The 24,713-nt window shown below is 40.9% G+C and overlaps 2 protein-coding genes across 3 annotated transcripts in view; one reads left to right on the forward strand and one right to left on the reverse strand.

The window, feature by feature from the left end:
• The window catches only part of LOC129237453 (probable E3 ubiquitin-protein ligase HERC2), a 26,419-nt gene extending 10,873 nt beyond the window's left edge, over window positions 1–15,546 (forward strand). For both annotated transcript variants that reach the window (XM_054872221.1, XM_054872219.1), the window contains 7 exons: window positions 3,150–3,523; window positions 3,589–10,872; window positions 10,937–11,462; window positions 11,533–12,016; window positions 12,145–12,321; window positions 12,735–13,059; window positions 14,677–15,546. In XM_054872221.1, coding sequence (XP_054728196.1) covers window positions 3,150–3,523; window positions 3,589–10,872; window positions 10,937–11,462; window positions 11,533–12,016; window positions 12,145–12,321; window positions 12,735–12,887 — 8,998 coding nt within the window. In that variant the 3' untranslated portion in view covers window positions 12,888–13,059; window positions 14,677–15,546. The remainder of the gene's footprint in view (window positions 1–3,149; window positions 3,524–3,588; window positions 10,873–10,936; window positions 11,463–11,532; window positions 12,017–12,144; window positions 12,322–12,734; window positions 13,060–14,676) is intronic.
• A 2,759-nt stretch (window positions 15,547–18,305) lies between these two features.
• On the reverse strand, window positions 18,306–19,084 carry LOC129238734 (uncharacterized). The gene is made up of 2 exons (XM_054873883.1): window positions 18,931–19,084; window positions 18,306–18,870 (listed from the first exon to the last, which is right to left on the reverse strand). Exons 1-2 carry the CDS (start codon window positions 18,982–18,984, stop codon window positions 18,466–18,468), a joined length of 459 nt encoding a protein of 152 aa, XP_054729858.1. The 5' UTR covers window positions 18,985–19,084; the 3' UTR covers window positions 18,306–18,465.
• Window positions 19,085–24,713: the final 5,629 nt, after the last annotated feature.

The raw sequence follows: 24,713 nt of genomic DNA on the forward strand, positions 1-24,713 counted from the left end.
GAGCTTTATGTAAATTTAATTACTTTTAATATGTACCATGTTTGAAAAACTTGGTCGTGTATTCGTAATGCTTAGCAGTGGGATCTATAAAGTGGTTTATCGACCCTAGCTTATGGTGTAATAATATAAGGTGTAATGGCGGCCGCCGTAGCCGAATGGGTTGGTGCGCGAATTCAGAGAGAACGCAGGTTCGAATCTCGGTGAAAGGCTAAAATAAAGAAAAAGTTTTTTCTAATAGCGGTCGCCCCTCGGCAGGCAATGGCAAACCTCCGAGCTTATTTCTGCCATGAAAAAGCTCCTCATAAAAAAATATCTGCCGTTCGGAGTCGGCTTGAAACTGTAGGTCTCTCCATTTGTGGAACAACATCAAGACGCACACCACAAATAGGAGGAGGAGCTCGGCCAAACACCCAAAAAGGGTGTATACGCAAATTATATATAAAGGGTAATTTTTTAAGAGCTATAGGAAAGTTTTTCAAAAAAACATACGTAAACTTCAGAAAAACGCATGAAATTTTTATTTAAATCGATAGTACAGTCCATATAATTGAATGTTTGAAGATTACTTCATGCAAATGTTGACCGCGACTGCGCTTCAAATGGTCCATCCGCTTAGTCCAATTTTGGCATACTCTTTTCAATGTTTCGGCCGGTATCTCACATATAAATGTTTTAATGTTGTCTTCCAATGCGTTAATTGAAGCAGGCTTGTCTGAATAGACATGAGTTTTAACATAGCCCCACAAAAAAAATCTAAAGGCGTTATATCGCACGATCAGGGTAACCAATTGACAGGTCCCGAACTTGAAATAAAATGTTCACCGAACTCGCCTCTCAACAAGTCCATTGTTACGCGTGCTGTGGGGCATGTGGCACCGTCTTGCTGAAACCACATGTCATGCAAGACAAGCTCTTGCATTTTGAGCAAAAAAAAGTTGGATATCATTTCACGGTAGCGCTCACCATTCACAGTTACGTTACGATTCGCAGCATCTTTGAAAAAGTACGGTCCAATGATACCTCCAGCCCATAAACCGCACCAAACTGTGACCTTTTCTGGATACATTGGTAGCTCTTGCAATTCTTCTGGCTGATCTTCACTCCAAAATCGCTAATTCTGCTTATTTACGTACCCATTGATCCAAAAATGAGCTTCGTCGCTGAACACAATTTTTCGATCAAAAAGTGGATCTTCGGGCAACTTTCCAAGCGCCCATTCACCAAAAATTCTGCGTTGCGGTAGGTCGTTCGGCTTCAGTTCTTGCACCAGCTGTATTTTGAAAGGCTTCACACCTAAATCCTTTCGCAAAATTATCCACGTTGTTGACCAAACTGAAGATGTTTGACAGTGAAACAAAACATGAAAAGTGCGTCAGCTGTTTAAACCAACTGTTTAAAAAGATAATAGCTAAAAAATAACCCGTTATATATATATCGCTCATTTGCTGCAACGTCGTCATAACTCAAAAATCGCAAAATTTTAGTTAACATCACTAATATATCGGAAATAATATGTTTGATCAACTGACAAAGTATTATATCCGAAGTTTTAACATTTCACGCAGCATCGCGATAGATGCCTTTCGCTCTAATTACATATCCTATTGCGTCGTATTTGAAACAACGTATTATCTCAGTTGTGCGTCGGCTTTTATGTGGTTAACATCGTGAAGTTCTCTAGAAAAGTGTCATATTTCGTTTTGTGACAATATAAATAAAAGGTAAGTTCACTTTTATATCTCTTTCCCTATCGTGTATATTGCATTATTTTAAGATATGACGTTGTGCATGTGAAAATTTGAGTGAATTCCTGTAGTGTTTTTGAGTGTTATGACGTTTTTGCAGAAAATAATAATTTTTATTTCAGTACTATTTTGTCTTGAAACACTATTACAAATAAGATGTATTAGTGAAGCAATAGTGTATTAAAGAACTATTCACTGTTATGACATTCTTGCACTAAATATTTTTTAAGTATAAATTATTTGCTGTGAATCATTTCAATTTATGTCAGTATTGTTGTCATTTTCAGTCAAAAAATAATGGAAACTATTTCTTGATCCGCCAAAATGGTGGGAGTGGCTTTAAAAAAACAAGATGGAAAGGGTAAAGAATGCCAGATAAAAAGTACATCAACAGTGAATTATGTTGAAATGAAATCAGATTCATTAAGCTCGAGCTCATTTTCTGAGGATGATGACGATTCCGTATGTGATACCACATAAATTCCACCCGATATTGTCAGTAAGAGTAACAGTCACTGCGAACCAAATTCAACATCAGACAGTTCTGAGGCTAACACAACCGGTGTCGAAGCTCCGATGATTTTAACGAGTCCACGAAAACGAATTTAAGGTGGCAAATAATATCATTAAAAAGAAAAACATGAAGGATATTACAATGACAAGAGCATTTTATACAAAACCTCAGATAGCGGACCGCAAAAAAAAAGATCTGCTAGAATTGATACAGAAAAATCACATTCCTAAGTATTATAGATCTTTTTACGAGCAATTGTAATCCTTATTCAATTTATTTTTTAATTTAAAATGAATATTATTTTTTACGTGAATGATTCTTTATTTTTGTACCTGAAGTAATATGTTAATTTTTATGTTACAATAAAATATGCAATGAATGCAATAAATTTTATTTAATATCCATATTTTTTTTCTCTTATAATGTTTAGTAAGGTGCAAATATAATACAGTCACAAGTCAGAATTTGCAATAGGTTTTCAACTATAAAACTTTTTGTTATTTGCAGTAACGTCACAATTTTAATTATGTCAGACCATAAAACCTATTTTTGCAGCAACAACGTCATAAGAAAAACTCGGAGTACTTTTGAAACTACAGAAAAAAGTCCATTATACATTTCAACCTTTAATTTACATATACGTCTTAACCAGATGCTATTTCAGCAAATTTGGGCATAATCTTCTTTTCATATACAATTTTAATATATATAAAACAATTTAAAAACTGAAAATGCGTCTCCTGTAAAATCACAATTTTTGAGTTATGACGACGTTGCAGCAAATGAGCGATATAATGAAGAACTAAGAACTATCTTTATAGTTCGTAAAAACATTAAAAAATGCGAAATCTAAAAGAAAATCTCACTGTTCTTCTTCACCCCTCTTCCAGTTGGGTCCGCGTCGAATGGTACACTGGGGCTACAAACTCCTACCGCATGGGCAAAGAGGGTCAGTACGATTTACGTTTAGCGGAAAGTGCTTTAAATATTATCTCACCGGACACGGAAACTGAGAAGGATGAACTCTGCTGTGACACTCAACTGAATGGAGAATCCCACCCAACTAAACTTTTGCGCTATGCCTGCACTAAAACGCTGCAAATCATCTCAGTGGGCATAGGATTGCACAGCGCACAGATGGACAAAAATGCTGTGCGTTGTATATCCAGCATGTTTCGTTCAATACTCGATCCCAAATCGACACTGGGCAACATTTATGGCTTGGACAATTGGACGACTTTGGGTTTCTTGAAAGCTATTGCAGGTGAACTTAATGGAAGAATGTAATTTTTGTATTATTTTTCTAATCACCTCTTTTCGGGCTTTTAGGCGAATCTAAGTCCCTTGCCAAATATTTGTCTTCAACCACCTGGATTGAATTCTACATCAACTTACTCGAACAGCCAATAACACGCGAGCAGGACCTTTTTCGCAACATTCACTGCCTCCGTTTGTTGCAGAGCATACTTATCCATTGGACCGATGAAGCACACATGCAACGCATGGCTATGCTGGTGCGTCAATTTTTCTCAACGCTGGGCAAGATAACGCTTTACTGTCCACATGACATCTCGCTGCAACAAAACGTCGGCGATTGCAAAACGCGCGTGCTCTTAACAGCCTCGCACTCGGGTACTATAGCTGAAGAAATCATAACGTTGCTGCGCCGCTTGCACACACTACCCTACTGGAATGCGGCGATTAACTCGTTCCTCGCCCAGAAACTATGCGTCGCGGCAGAGTTGTTCGGCGAAGATGGCTTGGACTTGCAGCACCTGGAAAATGAGTATATCTATGTGATGGGCGTGCTCTGTACAATAGGTGGCTGTGACATACGTGTACGTGTGGGTCTACAGGTCTGCTATGAGGGCAACACCGCCACCATTTGTGGCTTCACCAATAAAGGCAAGTGTTTACTTAGCACCGATAGCCAAGCCTTGAGTGGCGAGTTTCGTAAGATTTCGCTGAGCACAGCATTTGAGTGCGCTGACTACTCAGTTTTTAGTCTCTCGCGTTTGCCTCTAAACGAAATGCTGTTGAATTCGTGGGCCGTGCTGCTCTTTGGTCCTGGCGAGCGCAAGGAATGTGTGCCAAATGGCGTGGACATCAGTTTGTTACGCGGGCAGCAAATACAACTCTCTGTGCTGAATGCGAATTGTGTATTGTATCGACATCAAGCCGCTCTAAGGAAAATACTCAAGCAACGTTCGCCCGGTTTGTGTGCTTACTCTTCCGATGAGAGTCTATCTGAGGAAGCCGCACCAGCTAACGCCAGCAGTGATGGTAAATCGAATGCCGAAGGCGACGCTTGCGGCGAGACAGATGCAATAAATGTTGCTGCTAATAGTGACGAATTGAGCGCTCAGCCAACAATCAGTGACGCCGAGTTGCTCATACAAAGTATTTTAATACGCGCGACGCAGCCATCGCCAATTAAAGCCATCTACAACTACGCAGATTTGTCAACTGCCGCTCTTAATTGTGCGCAAGTGCTTGCCGCTAAAGTGCACAATGAATTGAATGAAGCTGCTTCGACAAGCGCTGCACGCTTTGTTGCACCAACGCCACCAATGCAGCCGACGATGATACACGGCGTGCCCGTTTACAATGTTGGACTTTTGGACGAAGCGTCGGGTAGCAGTCAGCCACAAGTGCTGAAGAACAACACGGAGGCTACGCCACTCATTGCACAGATCATGGAAATGGGTTTCTCTAAGAAGTCGGTGGAGTTAGCTGTGAAGCAATTGACCATTCACCCGGAGGTAATACCAACACCAGAGCAAATCGTTCAATGGATACTCGAACATCCAGACGTTTGCGCAAACACCATCGATGCCACAGATTATCTGGAACCGCCGTTAGTTGGTGGAGGTGGCGCTGTCGGCGGCTCGTCGAGCGACACTTCACTGCAATCGAAGCTGCAAACCCTGCATGACCCCGAAGCTGACTCGGACAATGAGAGTTTAGATAGCAGTTCAGACACCGTAGAGGGCTCCTCTATACATGAACAACTGGTCAAGTTCGAGACGCGTAAAGACTTTCCTTCTGCGGATCAGTATGCACAGTACGTACGCGGGCTCGTCTGTCCCGGCATGTTAGTGCGTTGCTGCCGTGACTTTGAGGAGATCAAGAAAGGTGATATTGGCACAGTGCTTAAAGTGGACACGGAGGGTTTGCATGATCTTAACGTCCAGGTAGACTGGCAACTACATGGTAACACGTACTGGGTATGCTTCGTGCACATTGAGCTGTTGGAAATGCCACGAGAGAAGACGACATGTGAGCGCTCAGCGCAGGTGGTTGTTGGCACGCAGGTGCGGTTACGCGCTATCTCACGCTATAAGTGGGGTTATGTGTTGCGCGGAAGCGTAGGCACTGTGACAGCGGTGCGCGGTAAGGATGTAACGGTCGATTTCCCACAGCATGCCGGTTGGAAAGGAACACTAAATGACATTGAAGTAGTGGGCGGCCAAGTAGGAGGACCTAGTGGTGGCCTATTAGGGCTCATCAGCGGCGCAGTGCCCACACCTAGCGACCTCATTGAAGATTGGTCGCGTTGTATACGTTCACTCACGGTGTCCTCTAATGAATCAACTGCCAAACATCTCCTAGATCGTAGTCCGTATTGCTGGCAAAGCTCATCGAGCAGTCAAACCAAACACTGGATTCGTTTGGAGATGCATGAACATGTGCTGGTACATAGTCTCTCGATAGTGGTCAGCCCGGGCGATCACTCGCACCAGCCTTCTTTAGTGGTAGTACGCGTGGGCGATAGCATTGGCAACCTGAAAGACTATTCGTGGATCTCCATCAAAAACACCGACACTACAGCAACACTAATGAGTGACGTGCGCCAATATTACCCCTGGGTGGAAATAGTCATAAAACAGTGCCGCAACAACGGTATTCAGTGCAAGGTGCATGGCTTGAACATCGTTGGACGCCGCAAGCAAACTGACCTCGATCTGCTGCTGATGAATGCCTCATTCTTGGCATGTGAATATGAGCAAATGAGCGACTCCAATCCATGTTTATCCAGCGCTTACAGCAACGCTGATCCCAAATCATCATTGATTTGTGAGTCGCCCTGTACCGTTATGGTTTGGGGTCTTAATGACAAGGAGCAGTTAGGCGGTCTCAAAGGTTCCAAAGTGAAAGTGCCAACCTTCTCTCAAACAATCAGTCGATTGCGTCCTATCCATATTGCAGGTGGCTCTAAGTCTCTGTTCATTGTTTCGCAGGATGGCAAAGTATACGCGTGTGGCGAGGGCACGAACGGTCGGCTCGGGTTGGGCATCAGCGTAAATGTGTCAGTGCCGCGCCAGGTTCCAGTACTACATCAATACGTAGTAAAGAAGGTGGCAGTGCATTCAGGCGGCAAACATGCAATGGCATTAACGCTAGACGGTAAAGTTTTCTCTTGGGGCGAGGGCGAGGACGGCAAACTGGGACATGGCAACCGCCTCACCATGGAAAAGCCGAAGCTTATTGAAGCACTGCGTGCAAAAAAGATACGTGATATTGCCTGCGGTTCATCGCACAGTGCGGCCATCACCTCTGCTGGCGAGCTGTATACTTGGGGTTTGGGCGAATATGGACGCCTTGGTCATGGTGACAATGCGACGCAACTGAAGCCGAAATTAGTCGCGGCATTGAGCGGCAAACGTGTTATACAGGTGGCTTGCGGTAGCCGCGATGCGCAAACACTGGCGCTAACGGAAGAAGGTGTGGTGTACTCATGGGGCGATGGCGATTTTGGCAAGTTGGGCCGCGGCGGCTCGGAAGGTTCTTCAATACCACACGAAATCGAGCGTCTGACCGGCATCGGTGTCATTCAAATTGAATGTGGCGCACAATTCAGTCTCGCGCTTACACGCACCGGCGAAGTATGGACCTGGGGCAAGGGTGACTACTACCGTTTGGGTCACGGCAGCGATCAACATGTGCGCAAACCGCAACCGATACAGGCACTGCGCGGCCGAAAGGTTATACACCTTGCGGTAGGCGCCTTGCATTGCCTGGCCGTAACCGATACCGGGCAAGTGTATGCGTGGGGCGACAACGACCACGGCCAGCAAGGCTCTGGCAATACCGTTGTAAATAAGAAACCGGCGCTGGTCATTGGTTTGGATTCGGTGTTTGTCAATCGCGTCGCTTGTGGCAGCTCGCACGCTGTCGCTTGGGGCTTGCCGCAATCGCCATCGGAAGACGAGAAGAAGGGCCCTGTGCCATTTGCGACGTCAAAGGATCCGCTTGGTGGCAGTAGCCTTGGCATTTATGACACTGAATCCCAGTTGAGTACACCTACAACAACACCAAATACATCGAAACCAACGTCGAAAGTGAGCCTCAGCGAGACGTTGCTCTCGCTAGAGACGGATGGCGCACGCCAAACTGCGCTTAATTACGTGTTGAACGCCATGAGCATATTGCAGGCTCGCCAGCTGATTGTCGCCGCACTCACTAGTCATAGCAAAGTGAATCTGCATGAAAAGACAACGAGCGAGTTCGACGTACAAGAAGGCAATGCTACTTTGGGCAAAGATACGACAACTGGTGCTTCGCGTAGCACACCACATAGCACTCTAGGTGGGCATAATAGCCACAACAACAACGGCAATAACGAAGTGATTGCTCAGGGTGGTGGGGAGGCGCCAGCCGATGCCACCGATCCGGCCGTACACGAACCCTCGCCAGAGGCGGAAATTGTGCCCGCACCAGCCGGCCCATTAAGCGCGTTCCAAAGCTTAACCGGCTCACTCTCACTCTCAGCATCTATTTCCAGCAACGCACCACACAAACATTCAAAAATGTCAGCCAGTGCCATGTCAGCACTAGCGGCAACAATGACCAACCAAGAAGAAATCATTGAGGAGACTAGTCTTACCGGCTTGGATGATTTTACCTCATTGTTGGGTGAATCAGAGGCCAAGAGCTTAGTGGAATTACTAAAATTAAGTGTAGCTGGCCGCACCGGCCCACTCAGTACTTCGCAGACCATTTCCGACACACTCATCGCACTCGGCTCGAATTCGCCTACAATCGGCGTGATGTTACTTGAGACTTGCATCACAGAGCTTGAGGACTTATGCACATCACGTTATAGCTTGGGCAAAGTGCCTAAACCAGTTATGCGGGAGAGCAGCCATCCATATGTAGACAACATCACAATAGTCGGTCAAGTGAAAATTCCCGGAGCCGAGTCGCTGCGCATAGAATTCGATAGCCAATGCTCCACAGAAAAACGCAACGATCCACTGGTCATCATGGATACTTCGGGTCGCGTGGTTGCCGTTCGCTCCGGACGCGAATATGCACAGTGGGCTCCAGAAGTTCGTATACTCGGTGATGAAATGCGTTGGAAATTCACATCGGACAGTTCGGTAAATGGCTGGGGCTGGCGCTTTTGGGTGCACGGCATAATGCCAGCGACCGCATTGCATGAACGCGGCTCGGATCGCGCGGTGCTCTCGCAGCCATCAATGCCACTGGTGATGGCGCTGTTGAATGAGCGTCTTGGGCCGCACAACACGAGCGTGCTGTTACGTTTGGCAGCCGCACTGGCTGCCTGCGCGCAACTTAATTCGCTCACAACGACACAGCGGATTTGGTCATTAAAACAGCTACATACCGTGCTGCTTTCAAAGCATACTCCGCAGCCAATGGATCCAGCGTTGAACAGTATTTTGATGCCACTAATACCGGAACTCTTGCGACAGTATGAGTACGAGGAGCCACAGGTACGTGGAGGTATTCACCTCATGCATTCCGATTACTTCAAAACTTTGGCAGCTCTCGCTTGCGACATGCAGTTGGATGCTGTACTACCGCCGGCTGACGTGCACAAATGGTCATGGTTCAAACGATACTGCATTGCGGTGCGCGTCGCACAGTCCCTAATAAAGCGAACTGAATTGCCACGTCCCTTCTGTATGGAGGTACGAAAGAAGTTCGCCGAAATGATGCCAGCGCCACAACAAAGTCACTCTCCCGTCGGCGGCAGTGGCGGTTCGATGATGAACTCAACCACATCGCTTTCATCTGCCGGCAGCACGAACAGCAATCCAACACCCCCTCCACCACCATCTAGCTCTACGATCGTAAACACATTGACGCCCAGCACTAGCAACCTTATACAATACATTGACTCGATGATGTCTCTCTCATTACACGAGCCAAGCAACGTTGGCACCGGCGGCTGTTCCAGCCTGCCACCATTGGCATCTTCTACAGGCAACGATATGTTGCAGTTTCTACACGAGGACCACACCGTTTTCAAAGGAGCGCACGACAGCCAACTGCTACAATGGCTCAATCGACGACCAGACGACTGGGCTTTATCTTGGGGCGGTGCAAGTACAATATACGGCTGGGGACACAATCATCGCGGCCAGCTGGGTGGACTCGAGGGCAGCCGCATCAAGACCCCAACCCCGTGTGAGGCGCTTAGTTTACTGCGTCCTGTGCAACTAGCGGGCGGCGAGCAAACGCTTTTTGCAGTCACTCCCGATGGCAAGTGCTTCGCTACTGGTTACGGCTCGGGTGGTCGACTTGGCGTGGGCGGCACAGACTCCTGGGCTATACCAACATTGATTGGTTCACTGCAACATGTATTTGTCAAGAAAGTAGCTGTGAACTCAGGCGGCAAACACTGTCTGGCGTTAACGACTGAAGGTGAGGTGTATTCATGGGGCGAGGGCGAGGATGGCAAACTAGGCCATGGCAATCGGATGAGCTACGATCGCCCGAAGTTGATCGAAGATCTCACAGGCATCGGCATAGTAGACATAGCTTGCGGTAGCGCGCATTCAGCGGCCATTACTTCGTCGGGCCATGTGCTCACCTGGGGTAAAGGGCGTTACGGCCGACTTGGTCATGGGGACTCTGAGGATCAATTGCGTCCTAAACTGGTGGAGGCGCTGCTAGGCTATCGGGCCATTGATGTTGCTTGCGGCTCAGGTGACGCGCAAACACTTTGTATCACCGACGACGACAACGTTTGGAGCTGGGGTGACGGTGATTATGGCAAATTGGGTCGCGGCGGCTCAGATGGTTGTAAACTACCCTACAAAATCGAAAGTCTCGCTGGCCTAGGAGTAGTAAAAGTGGAATGCGGCTCACAGTTTTCTGTAGCACTCACCAAATCCGGCGCAGTCTACACCTGGGGCAAGGGAGATTTTCATCGTCTCGGACACGGCACCGTGGATCATGTGCGTCGGCCAAAGAAGGTGGCGGCATTGCAAGGCAAAAAGATCGTTTCAATTGCCACTGGCTCACTTCATTGTGTAGCCTGTACCGATGCAGGCGAAGTGTACACGTGGGGAGATAACGACGAAGGTCAGTTGGGCGATGGTACTGTGAGCGCAATACAACGTCCACGTCTGGTGGCTGCACTGCAGAACAAACACATCGTTAAAGTGACTTGCGGCTCGGCGCACACTATTGCCATGTCTACATCGCAACTTACAGATCGCATGCGCCCACCACCCAATCCGCCGCTAGAGTATGATTTAGTACGCGAAATGCCGCCGGAGGCATTACATGCGCGTCTTGTACTGCTGCATCACTTCTCGGAGCTACTTTGTCCCTGCCTGGCTATGCTGCCAATCATAGGTAAGAGCGGAAGGCATTTAAGATTCTGGTGATACACAAATACATTCTATTACTTTCCTCAAAGGTGAACTTAGCTTGGGTGCACTGAAAGACGTGCTTGTGTATACTATCAAAGAAGCCGCTTTCCGCAAAGTCATACAAACAACTATGGTACGCGATAAACAACACGGGCCGGTGATTGAGCTAAATCGCATACAGGTAAAGCGATCACGCAATAAATCAGGCAACGGTCTAGCCGGCATCGACGGAATGAAGAGTGTCTTTGGGCAGATGGTGCAAAAGTTGCCCCTGCTCACGCAAGAGGCTCTTTCGCTTCCGCATCGCGTATGGAAGGTGAAGTTTGTGGGCGAGAGCGTAGACGATTGCGGCGGTGGCTACAGTGAATCGATAGCAGAAATGTGTGACGAACTGCAAAACGGCAGTGTACCTCTGCTAATCACAACACCCAACGGGCGTGGCGAGGCGGGAGCCAATCGCGATTGTTTCCTGCTCGACCCAACGCTCAGCTCTGTGTTACAGATGAACATGTTCCGATTTCTAGGCGTGCTAATGGGCATAGCGGTACGCACTGGCTCGCCATTGAGTTTGAAGTGAGTGCAAAACGAAAAATAAGTAATTTTAACCGATTATACAAATATTTGTATTTTCATTTCCATTTAGTTTGGCTGAGACCGTTTGGCGACAATTGGCCGGCGAACAGCTTCGTCCTTCTGATCTCACTGAAGTCGATCGCGACTACGTCGCCGGATTGCTTTGTATACGCAATATGGACGAGGATCCCAAGGTGTTCAGCACATTGGAACTACCCTTCTCCACTTCCTCGGCCAAAGGACATGAGGTGCCCTTATCAACGCGCTACATGCGCATCTCGCCACAGAATCGCCACGAATATGTGCGTCTTGCTTTGAATTTCCGTCTGCATGAGTTCGATGAGCAGGTGAAAGCTGTGCGTGACGGCATGTCCAAAGTGATACCAGTACCGCTGCTATCACTCTTCTCAGCACCTGAATTGCAAGCGATGGTTTGTGGCTCGCCTGACATACCTCTGGGCCTGCTGAAGTCGGTTGCCACTTACAAAGGTTTTGACCCGAATTCAGCTTTGGTAACATGGTTCTGGGAAGTCATGGAAGAGTTCTCCAACCAGGTGAGTGAAGTTTGCTGTATGAGTAAACTGGAATAAACCATTTTTGTGGTAATAAGATTTGGAGTTGCTGTTACTTTCTAGAGAAATAATTATTTGTAGCAACTCAGAGATAAACCAAATATTTTCAGGAACGTTCCCTTTTTTTACGATTTGTCTGGGGTCGTACTCGTCTACCACGTACGATTGCCGATTTCCGTGGACGCGACTTTGTACTGCAAGTACTGGACAAGAGTCCTCCCGACAATTTTCTACCGGAAAGTTATACCTGCTTCTTCTTGCTGAAAATGCCACGCTACTCCTGCAAGGTTCGTATCTACTCTGATTAAAAACCACGTACGTACGTATTTCAAAGCAAATTTTTTGGGGCGCTAAACCAAACGCTTGAAATATTGAAATCCTTAAAGAAAATTGCTTACTCTCTTATTCATTACTAAATGTATTTCTGTCTCTTTCACTTGCAAATTTTTAGCAAATAAGAAATAATAAAAAATTTTGCGATGTTAGTGCCACGATTCTTTATATAAGTTTAATAAAAATAATTATTCTATTTTTTAACAATTATGTATTTTTTTAAGCATATTCTGTCTTAATTTGGTTTAATTTTTTATGAATTTTTTTTTTTTTTGGTAATTTTTTTCCAGAATAATTCGAATGCTTTTTTTTTTTTTAATAAAACGTCTATTACTTTTTATGCTCTAATTTTTTCATATGCCCTTAGGCTGTTCTGCTGGAGAAGCTCAAATATGCCATACATTTCTGCAAGAGCATCGATACGGACGAGTATGCACGCGTTGCCATGGGTGATCCCACCGAAGCGACGGGCAGCGAGGACGACAGCGATTTGGAATCGGCTGCGAGTAATGAGGCCTAAATCAAAATCAACTCTTAGTGGAATGTGGATACGATTTCACAATAAAACAAATTAAATATAAAATACGTGCATATATATTTGAAAAATAATCAGCAAAATATTCATACATACAAGTAGATATATAAATTTGGTGGATGAATTTGTAGTCTGTAGTAGCAGCGAACGTAGTTTGGTAAGTAAAATAAGCCTAAGTTTGCGTTAGTAAAAAAATAAAAAATTTTATATGAAAATAATAAATTAAAAAACATTTAACTAAATCGTTAATAATAAACGTGAGGTAACTCTTTGATTTAAAAAAGGGAGAAAAAAATGCAAAATTATTTAAAAATTTAATATTATATTTAAATAAAATAGAGTAAAAAAAATAACAAAATTAGGAACAATATAATAAAATAAAAATGGAGCATTTCCCTAAACAAAAAAAAAAAAGTAATATTATATATACAGTGTACTCTCTCTTAAGCGGACACCCAGGGACTGAAAGCTTGTCTGCTTACGAGAAAAGTGTAAAAAAGTTAATAAAATGTTATGGGAGGATTGTCTGCTCAAGAGAAATAAATTCAAAAAAATTCATAAGTTTCAGCGTAAGAGAGGGTGTCCGTTAGGAGAGCGTCCAGTGTACTGGGAGCGTCAAAGAAAGTTTACACCACATATTGATAAGTTTTGACTATTTGCTTATTTATTTTTTAATTTCAATTATTTTTTTATAAAAATATAGTTCATAGTACAAAAAGAACCATATAAAGCAAAGTTTGGAACTTTATATAAAATTTAAAAAATGCGGCAAATTTTCATAAAAATTTCAAACATTTTACGCAGAATTTTTAGACATTGAATTTTGGTATAATAAAGTGCAAGTTGGGTGTTTTTTCCTTATTAAAAAAGTGGAGTAGGCGTTAAATGGAGAAAATGCACAAGACGGCGACCGAAAAAAATCTCTAAAATGAGAGTGTTTTTGACCTACTTGAAACTTGCACTTTATTGTACCTAAATTTAATGAGCTATAAAATTGCATACTTAAATTTTTTTTCACAAATTTGGAGTAAGAAATTGAATGAACTGTACGGCGACAGCCGTAGCCGAATGGGTTGGTGCATGACTACCATTCGGAATTCAGAGAGAATGATCTCGAGAAGTTCGAATCTCGGTGAAAGAACCAAAATGAGGAAAAAGTGTTTTCTAATAGCGTTCGCCCCTCGGCAGGCAATGGCAAACCTCCGAGTAATTTCTGCCATGAAAAACCTGCTCATAAAAACCATTTGCCGTTCGGAGTCGGCTTGAAGCTGTAGGTCCCTCCATTTGTGGAACAACATCAAGAAGCACGCCACAAATAAGAGGAGGAGCTCGGCCAAACACTCAAAAAGGTGTAAAATTTTTTGCGAAAATCTGATTACAAAGCTTGGAATTTTGATGAAAATTTGCGAATTCTCACAACTTTGTTTTATATAGTTTTTGTTGTAGTATGAACTGTGTTTTTATGAAAAAATAATTTAAATTAAAAAGTAAATAAATAAAACTGTAAAAGTGAAGAAGTAAATAACCAAATGATGTGATCTATAGTTTTAAGCCGCCTCCGACTGGCAGATGGGTTTTTACGATGCGCGTTTTCAACGCAAATAATATTGAAGAAAGTAAAATTAATAAAAACTTATCGGAGCCAATCCTCAAAACCACCCTCTCTTAAGAGTAGTTTACTTTTAAATTTGCGAAATTCGAAAAACAAAAATTGAATATGTTATTCAAATGTAAATAGATAAGAGTAATAAGAGCTTTTCTGCCCTCTTTTCAGCACCATACAAACCCACACGACCCCACGGAAGCGAAGCAAACAAAGGAAACGGACAAGAAAAAGAAAAATGTATTTATAAAAGGCCTCAAAGGTATTTTAAAGCAAGAGAAATTTCCGAAATTAACTGGATTATACAATGTTTTAGCAGCATTGGCAGCATGGCATAATGTTGCCACAGCCATAAAAAGCAAATTAATTTGAGCAAGCCAAAATTCCAAAAACAAAATAGTATTAAAAATTCAAATTTTATTAAAAAAAACTGGTGGCGAATCGGTTGGCTAGTGAGTCAACCGTTATGTTGCTGACAACTGCCGTCAATGCAGTACGCATGCAGCGGCGACAAACACTGCAAGAAAAAATTAGCTTATTTACACACACATACACATTTCGCCACATTTAGACATTAATTTACCGTTTTGCGTAATTCCACTATTTTTTTTTCTTTTTTTTTTGTATTCAATGAATTTATTGTGTATTAATTTTTTGTGAATTTCCATATAAACCAAAAACAAAATAACCAGAATAATAACAAATGTTTATAAACTGGTATTTATGCTAATCTTTACAAATGAATTTTTAACCAAGAAATCGAATAAACAAATAATTTTATAAATTTCTATTTACTTAAAAAAAAAATGTATTGATTTTAGTAGAAAAAGAAAGCTAAGAAATGAGAAATGAAATGTAAGAAAAAAATCGAGCAATGTTATTTTACGCCGTAAAAGAGTAAATATTTCCGATTGTTGGGTAAATTTTAGTGATTTAGAAATTAGTTATAGCTAAGCGCTTAGCGCTTACACCAAAAATGCATGAAAATATAATTTAGCAGCAGCAGCAATGTAACTGTTTTTATTTAGTAAACGCTTTTCACTTCATTTTTCATTCAATTTTTTTACTTTCTAATTCTTTTATTTACTATTTTTTTTTTTTTTTTACTTTCTAATTTTTTTATTTTTTTATTTTTTTTTTAATATTTTGTTTATTTTCTAACTTTTTACTGCTATTACACCGGTTTTACCATACTTTTGTTAAATGGCAAATAAGCTTTTATCACTTTTATTTTTGTGATTTTAATACATTTTTTTAATTCATTTATATTTCCTCTGTGATTTCGACTCTTTAATTTTGAATGATTTTTTACATTAAAATGAAATTATTAACCTGAAATAATTAATTTATGCCTCATAACAGCTGAAGTGCGAGTAGAATTAAAAAATTTCTAGAATTTATATCTATAGAAATAATTTATATATTTATTTTACACATTACATAATACTTTCCGGAAAAAAGAAGCAATGTAAAAAGAACTATCGCCAAAGCTCTCACGAGTTTTTTTCCTAATTTAATTTTTTTTTTCAAGAACACATGTCTAAAAGCATCGAGGCTTGTGTCGCTAATAGAATTATTTTCACTCAGAATTTTTTTTCCTTTTGAACTTGTAAGTAATAAAAAATACCCACTGTCTAAGTTAAACTTACAATAAAATAAACAAATAGTTTTCTTATTCATTAAACATGCATACATAAATACATGCCTACTATATGATAGCCTCTAGACCCGTATATGCATACAAATATTTATATTTTAGCATTAAAACAAAACCATTTCCACATTTAACACGCAAAACTAGCAAATATATTTAATTGAAATTAGCAAGAAAATATTTATAACTAATTTGGAAGAATTCTAAATCACTTATTTAGCAACTGCAAAGTAGTGTTTTATGATAAAAAAAAGAATTACACGAAATTAAATGTATTTGAAATTGTGCAGTTGTTGTGTAGCGATTCGATGGCAATTTTATGAAATATTACATTTAAAAAAATAAAAGCTATTAAAAATAAAACAAAATCATGTACAGATTTTACTTGTAGATGGAACAGATTTAGCGCACAATTTTCGTACTAGAATTCAAAAACATTTTGCGTTTTGCATTTTTTACTCAATTCAACTAGACAAATCCGAAATGTGTTTAACTGAATTGTCCGACTTGTATATGTATATGTATATATATTATTAGTTCGGGGAAAAAGAAATCCATTGTTTTTTCGTAAAATTTGCCGCAAGTAGCTTAAAGTTGTTTTATGGTGGATTTTTAGCTCCTGGACGATGCTTCGACTATTAACATGCCGGTCGACTTCGATTATTTCTATGATTTTATCGACATTTCCTTTAAGGCTTCTGTATCTATCCAGAGCCACGCTGCGATCGGGAGTACTTAAAATATTGGGGGAGCACTTCTCGAACTTGTTAAATAGCGACAGCTGCGCATGTCACAGATAATGTGAAGATCCCGATACCCCAATAGTTGACGACGTAACTGCCGTTCCACTACGCGACCAAGACGAGGTGAAAATAGCGATAACGCGGCGAAAGAACAACAAAGCCGCGTGCGCCGATGGACTGCTGGCTGAGATATTCAAACATGACGGCGAGCAGCTGGTAAGGAGCATGTGTCAGCTCCTATGCAAAATATTGTCGTATAAAAGCATGCTTGCCAGCATTCTGGATTCTTAAACTGAACTAACCACCGTAGATAGGGACGCATGATCAGTACTTGGAATTTAAGCGTACTCTGCTCAATCCTTTAGAATGCTATATGTGCCAATTACCGCGGGATTAGTCTTCGCCTATGACGTCATGACGTTCGAATGGATACAAACGCTCCGGCTTTGAAAGTATTCGATGCGGTACCAGCTGGTGGTAGCAGAGGAAGAGGAAGGCCCCCTTTGCATTGGAAAGATCAGGTGGAGAAGGACTTGGCTTCACTTGGTGTGTCCAATTGGCGCCGGTTAGCTCGAGAAAGAAATGACTGGCACGCTTTGTTAAACTCGGCCAAAATCGCGTAAGCGGTTATCGCGCCAATTAAGAAGAAGAAGCTGAGCAATATATTAAAAATATTTGTTGTGAATTTTCCACGTTTTCAATATTATTTTGTTTCCAATATTATTTTTAAGGTTACCACAAAAATTCTATTTTGGCTAGGAACTACACCAATACGCTCAAGTAAAAATACCAAAGCGCATTCATTAAAGGTGGTGGCACTAGACCAACAACAATGTTTTGTACGTTTAATTGTCGAAGCATTGGGAAACTAGAAAGCAAATAACGAATTCGTCTTGTTTCATTCTGGGCTGACAGCCACATGGAAAGAAAAAAAAAAACAAATCAGCTGATTTACCAACAACACCTTTAATATATTCGCCTTGTAAAAAGACCAATCACCTACGCCATCACAAATATAGGTGCCTGTTTAACTCACCTGCCAAAAAAATAGGAAGAAGAAGAGTGTTTTTAATTACAATTTTGTACAATGGCTATATCACGGAGTAACGGAGTGCGCCATTCTGACACCCCTTAAGTTTCTCCTGCTACAGGTGAATCTATTAAAGGTGGTATCGGTAAATCAGCTGATTTCGTTTTTTCTTTATGCGTGGCCATGGGCTGTCAGCCCAGAATGAAACAATGTTTTCTACTTTACCAATACTTTGCTTTGATAATCAAACGTACAAAACCTTGTTGTTGGTCTAGTGCCACCACCTTTAAGTCGCAGCAATGAAGCTTAAACAAATAATTGGGGACTTCGAACCCGTTTCTGCCTACTACATACAATTTTGTGTTGACTATTTTGATTTAAATTTATTTTTACTATGTATACATTCGTACATCTATATATAAGGCATATGAAATATTTTAATAATTGTCTTAAACAGGCGAAATAAAAGAGCTAAGAAATATATACACGGAGTTCAACAAAAAAAAAAAGAAAAAAACAAGCTCCACCAGCATTCAAAAATCGCAACCCCAGACTTCATTTACTATGGAGGTTTCGTTTTCGCATAATTTCTTTTTTGTATTTTTGCTATCCGTATTTAGTGTTTTAATATCAAGCCACTCCCCTCCTTCTTTACTACTGTCATTTCTTGCTGTAGCTACTTCAACTGGATTTACCGAGCCGACTTTTGTATCAACGGCATCTTCAGCTGTTGATGGTGGTTCAATACCACCACTTACGCGCTTCCAAGTTTCGGCATCACAGGTACCTTCAGCTACTCTCTTCCCAAACTGGTCTACTGACGCTGCTTTATTGCTGTCTCCAGTGCATTCGGGGCATTTGGCAGCAGCTTTCGAGCGTTTGCGTAAGCGATGTATTATGTAAAGCACTGCGAAGGAGGCGTATGTTGCTTTGGCAACCTGCCAATGCATTTAGTGGGTGTCATGTGCAACTGAGCGATATTTTATCGTGCTACTTACATTGGCGCGTCCAGTGATTGTTTCACTATTAAACATTTTATTGAACTTTGACATTGTTTAGTGATATGCGGGAATGCTAATGATTGAATCATGCGGAAATGCTATATAATTTTGACAATACTTCGTTTGAAATTTATTTGTATTACAAATCGCTTGAAAGAAAAACAAAGAAGTTTAAATACTATTTCGAACATACTAAGTGGATTTTCTCTTTCCCAGTAGCATGTAGAAAATTATTGTAAGCTTTTAGATAATGCTTGAAACCATAATTTTTTAATTAAATATTTGTTTATACAAAGATTAAAAAAAATACCAGTCTAACGGTTAGACGCGATAGAAGTGAAACCTTCCATAAAACAAACTGAGAGAGAATGAGACGAAAGCAGCATTAGGAGCGGGATAATTATAGGTTCCTTATAATATTGCTATAAAGTTCATATTTTATTTTCTTCATTTTATTATTATTCACCCTCAATGTTTTCAATTTCAACAAATGATACGAGTGGCTTATGATAGCTAAAATATGATACAAATGCTTTGGTTTCGATGTTGTCAACATATCTTTGAAATACCGCGTCAATTGTTGTTTTTGATCGTGTTGTCGATTCAGTGCGATTGTTACACATTTTTAAATTGAATGTTGTATTAAGAAGGTCAATTAAAGGAACCGCTGTGTCCAATGCAAAATTTACGTTGAAATCGCCACTTAAAATCATTGGAACTTTATCGTAATCTTTTCTAAGTATCCGCGATACTTCTGGTGTATACTTTATTAAATTTTCGTGAATGAATTCCGTGATGCTATTTATTGATTGATTCGGTGAAATATAAATTGCCACAATTAAAACTGTTTTTCCATTGCTCAATCTGGTTTCGCATGCACATATTTCTCCCACTTTAGAGAGCTGAACAGACAGTGATTCTAGTTGCTGTGCATTCAGATCTATCTGTGGAGTTACAATACGAGCACCGTCATTTTGATTGTGGTATATTGCAACACCGCCTGCAATTGGGATAAATATTTATAAATGAAAATATTTACGAATATAAAAATACGGACGCAATACAGCACACGCGGTTGCTATTATGAGCGTCGTAACGCGTATGTATATTACACAGACGTACTAACATACACACAAACATTCGTAGGACGCTTGGTCTAAGCAAGTATTAGGTAGTGTAGTATAGGTATACATAATGCCTTCTCGCTCACCGTGGATCCGTAATACGCAGGCGCGCACACATACGTACTAGCATACATACAAACATACATACGTATGACGCTTGAACTAAACACCAAAGCAAGTAATAGGCAGTGTAGTATACATACTATAATACAATACTCACTATACTAGCACATATACGTATACATATCAACATATAACGCTTCGTAGTGTCGCTTTTTCGTTTCATCGAGTCTCAAATCACTCCCAACGATTCTAAAGAAGTTTTTACTTCAAAAAAAAAAAAAATACTTGGAAAGAAGGAGAGTTGAGTGCGTATTGGGAGGAATTAAAGTTTTTAGTGGATACATTTTTAATTGTAACATTTGGCTAGCTTAGTGAAAATATTTATATACATACTTATAAACAAGTTATCACAGGAAAAGTGTGCAATTTTAGCTAGTTCGCAATTTTCTAGTTTGTTTATTTCTTTGAATTGCGCGCCACGAAAACATACAATTTTTTCCGTTTTTGTACTTTTTTCAATATTTTTCTCTTTGACGCACGTATGTGTGTATGTATGTATAGTATATATAATATATTAGGCCGGGTCGATTTAAAAATCGCTCATTGCTCTGTGAAAATCGTATTCTAGGGAACAAAATAAGAAACTTTGCCGAAGGAACCATACCTCTAAAATGAATTCTGATGTCCCCCAATTTGGGTCGAACGAAAAATCCCACTTTGACCCATTTAGAGTGCTCCAATCGAGTCCAAATGTATGACCGACCCCCACTAACTTTGGACGGCCGATCCACCCATGCCAGTGGCATACCCCCTGGAACTCCCCTGGGGGGTTCCCCATACAATCATTTCAAAATATCACAATTTTTGGCCTTTACATGAGAAAAGAAACTAAAAAGTTCGACCCAAATTGGGGGACATCAGAATTCGTTTTAGAGGTATGGTTCCTTCGGCGAAGTTTCTTATTTTGATCCCTAGAATATGATTTTCACAGAGCAATGGGCGATTTTTTGCCTCCCCACAAATCGACCCGGCCTAATATATATATATATATATAATTGGCGCGTACACTCTTTTTGGGTGTTTGGCCGAGCTCCTCCTCCTATTTGTGGTGTGCGTCTTGATGTTGTTTCACAAATGGAGGAACCTACAGTTTTAAGTCGACTCCGAACGGCAGATATTTTTATGAGGAGCTTTTTCATGGCAGAAATAACACTCGGAGGTTTGCCATTGCCTGCCGAGGGGCGACCGCTATTAGAAAAATGTTTTTCTTAATTTTGGTGTTTCACCGAGATTCGAACCGACGTTTTCTCTGTGAATTGCGAATGGTAGTCACGCACCAACCCATTCGGCTACGGCGGCCGCTTGTATGTATGTATGTATATGCATATTATGTTATTTTATTTATATGTAAGAGTAATAGTTATAAATAACCAATACACTAAAATTTTACAAGAACTCTGGCTACTAAGGCCTTCGGCTCGAGATTCATACTTATAAGACTATTTTAGATAATTTAGAGATAATTTACATTAAGTATTAAAAAACAAACAAAAACTTTGTGTTATTCAGGATGAAAGTAACAATAATTTTAAATATTTAGTTTAGCTAAGATTTGAAATTTAAGGAAAGCGTCAATATTATCTGAATTTGCTACTTTCAGATGGTCAGAGGGTTTGCTGCTGCCAAAAACTGTTGTTCGGATCTGACTTAGGCCAGGGCATTCGTCCAGGAGATGTTGTACTGATAAATCTGGTATATTGCAGTATGAGCATGGCGGCTTCAAGGCTCCATTTAGTAAATGACTATGAGTTGGAATTGAATGTCCGATTCGTAGACGCACAAAAGTTCTGATACCTCTGCAAGGAGAGTCAGATGGGAAAATCGGTTTAGTTCCACGGGGATTATTTAATTTGTAGTAGTGATGATAGGCGGCCCAATCATGCGTGAGTTTTCCGGCTAAATAATTTGACGCATACCTCCGTAGGTCTTTAGGAGTGAAGTGGTTAAAGAAATGTAATGGCTGCATCCGTGCTTTATTTGCACGTTCATCAGCAACTTCGTTGCCTTTGATTCCAGCATGACCAGGAACCCACATAATTTTTATTGCGTCTTTCTTTTCATATATAATATTTCTAATCATATTGATGAGTAACATATCGTTTTTTGGGTTCCGCAAGGCTTCGATGACGGATTTGCTGTCGCTGCATATTAGATGTTTTTTGCTCGTTTGGGAGGCAAACATTACTGCTTCATGCAGTGCAGCTGCTTCTGCTGTGAAAGCTGAGCAGTATGTAGGCAGTGCACCGACAGAAATTGTGGCACCGTCGCTATTTGTCACAGCAAATGTTGTGCTGGTGTCCGATTTGGATCCGTCAGTGAATATAAAATCCCATTCTGCACGAAAAGGTTCAATAGCTTCGCTGTAGTGCTGTATGTATTCGACCGATGCTGTTTCAATTTTTTTAAGGCAGAATAATTTGTTATAGAAACAGGATTTGAGGGAAACCCACTGAGGGTATGTTGGTGTTCTCATAAGGATCGGAGTCGATATGATGTTCAATTCTTTGGCGAGTGTGATGCATCGCGACAGGACCGACGGCTTTTTGCTTTGCATTGTAAGCTGTGACGACCTTTCGACTATGTTGAATAGAAGTTTGCTCTTGCAGTGCATAATTTTTGGTATTAACATCAGCGTCTTGCTCAATACTCTGGATGCGATATCTGGTAGTCCTGCTTCCGTTAAGACAGCTTTGGTTGGGGATGTAGGGAAAGCCCGGATACATCGTCTAGCGGCTGTGTGATATGGTGCTTGCAGTAGTTTTAGATGATTTTTGGCGCAGTGCCCGTATATAGACAGGGCGAAATCAATTTTTGATAATATTAACGCTTTCGTTATATTTATTAGGGTTAAAGTATGTACAAAAAAATGTTTAGACGAAAGATATTTTATAATATTTAATCGAGATAACAAGCTTATTCTAATATATTTACAATGGTCTTTAAATGTAAGTTTTTTGTCAAAAACAACGCCGAGTATCTTAAGAGTGTTAGTGTGGGGGATTATAGTGTTAGAAATGGAAAGGGAAGGGAAGATACACTTATGTTTACGGCAGATGTGGAATGTTGCACACTTGTTCAAAGCAATGCTGGCTCCTGATGATTTAGACCATTCAGAGATCTGACTTAAAATATTTAGAAAATGAGTTTTTATCTGCGGAAGGTCGTTTAGGTCAGAGAAAATTACCAGGTCATCAGCGTAAACAAAATGACTAATAGATGGGAGTGGGGAAATTAAGGAAGTAATTTCATTAAAAGCTATGATGAACAAAATTACTGAAAGAGGGGAACCTTGAGGTATGCCATTGTGTAATTTTAAAATATTAGAATTGTAATTGTTGATACTAACAAAGAATTTGCGGTTCAGTAAAAAAGACTTAATTGTATGGTACATTTTGTTTCCAACTTTCCAGCGTTTTAATTGCCGAAGAACAATATGAGGACCTATCCTATCGAAAGCTTTTTCGAAGTCTAGGTTAAGAACTGAAACGTGTTTTCGAGAGGATAAAGCGATTGAGGCAAAGTGTTCAAAATATAGAAGTGGATCAATCACACCAAGACCCCTTTGAAACGCAAATTGATTGTCCGATATGAAACCTTTTTGTTTAGCGTACCACAGTAACCGAGTTGAAATTATTTTTTCGAAAACTTTAGACATGCAGGGGAGTAAGGATATAGGTCTGTAGTTCGAAATAATGGTATTGGGTTTATTAGGTTTAAGGATAGGAATAATCTTTGCAGTTTTCCAGGCCTGCGGATAAATACCCTGGTTGAAAATGTTGTTATAGAGATTTACGAGTCTGTTTCTAAGATTGTATGGGAGATTTTTGAGAAGGGGATATGGGATTTTGTCCGCTCCTGGGGTTTTGCCGGTCATTGAGCCTATTGTAGTCTCAAATTCTTCTATCGTAATTGGTAAATCAGAAAGGATGGCTCTAGGGCAGGGAAAGGTGTTGTCGTAGGGTTCAGATAGGATTTTGTTCTTTACGGTATTGAAATTTGTATGGAAATTAGAAGAATGTGAATAATCCCTCCAAGTGGTTGCAAATTCTTCGGAAATATCCTGTGCACTGTAGATCGGACCTCTTTGGGAGTGGACGAATTTTATATGGTTGTGTTGGCCTGATCCTGTGAATGATTTTATGTCTGTCCAAATATGCTTGGGACTAGATGCCGGAGTGATTTTGGCCGTAAGTGTTTCTAATGCTTTCCGTTTTGCTAATTTTAACTCTCTCCTAAATACAGCGTTCGCTTTTTTAAATCTTACAAGGTTGTCTAATGTTCTACTTTGTTTATAACTGACCCACAATGATCGTTTGTGGTTTCTTAGGGATGAGAGAACAGTAGACCAGTAAGGAAGCCTTGTAGCAAACTGTTTTGATCTGGATTGAGGGATGGCAATGTGAGCAGCGGATCTGATTAATGATTTTATGGATGAGGCCTCAGCGTTTATATTATGCAAAGATGGCTTACTGCTACATGTATCTGCCAAAAGACAGAGGAATTTAGGCCAGTCCGCTTTGTCAGTTAAAAATT

The sequence above is a fragment of the Anastrepha obliqua genome, chromosome 2, assembly GCF_027943255.1.
Source record: "Anastrepha obliqua isolate idAnaObli1 chromosome 2, idAnaObli1_1.0, whole genome shotgun sequence".
Classification (NCBI taxonomy): Eukaryota; Metazoa; Arthropoda; class Insecta; order Diptera; family Tephritidae; genus Anastrepha; species Anastrepha obliqua.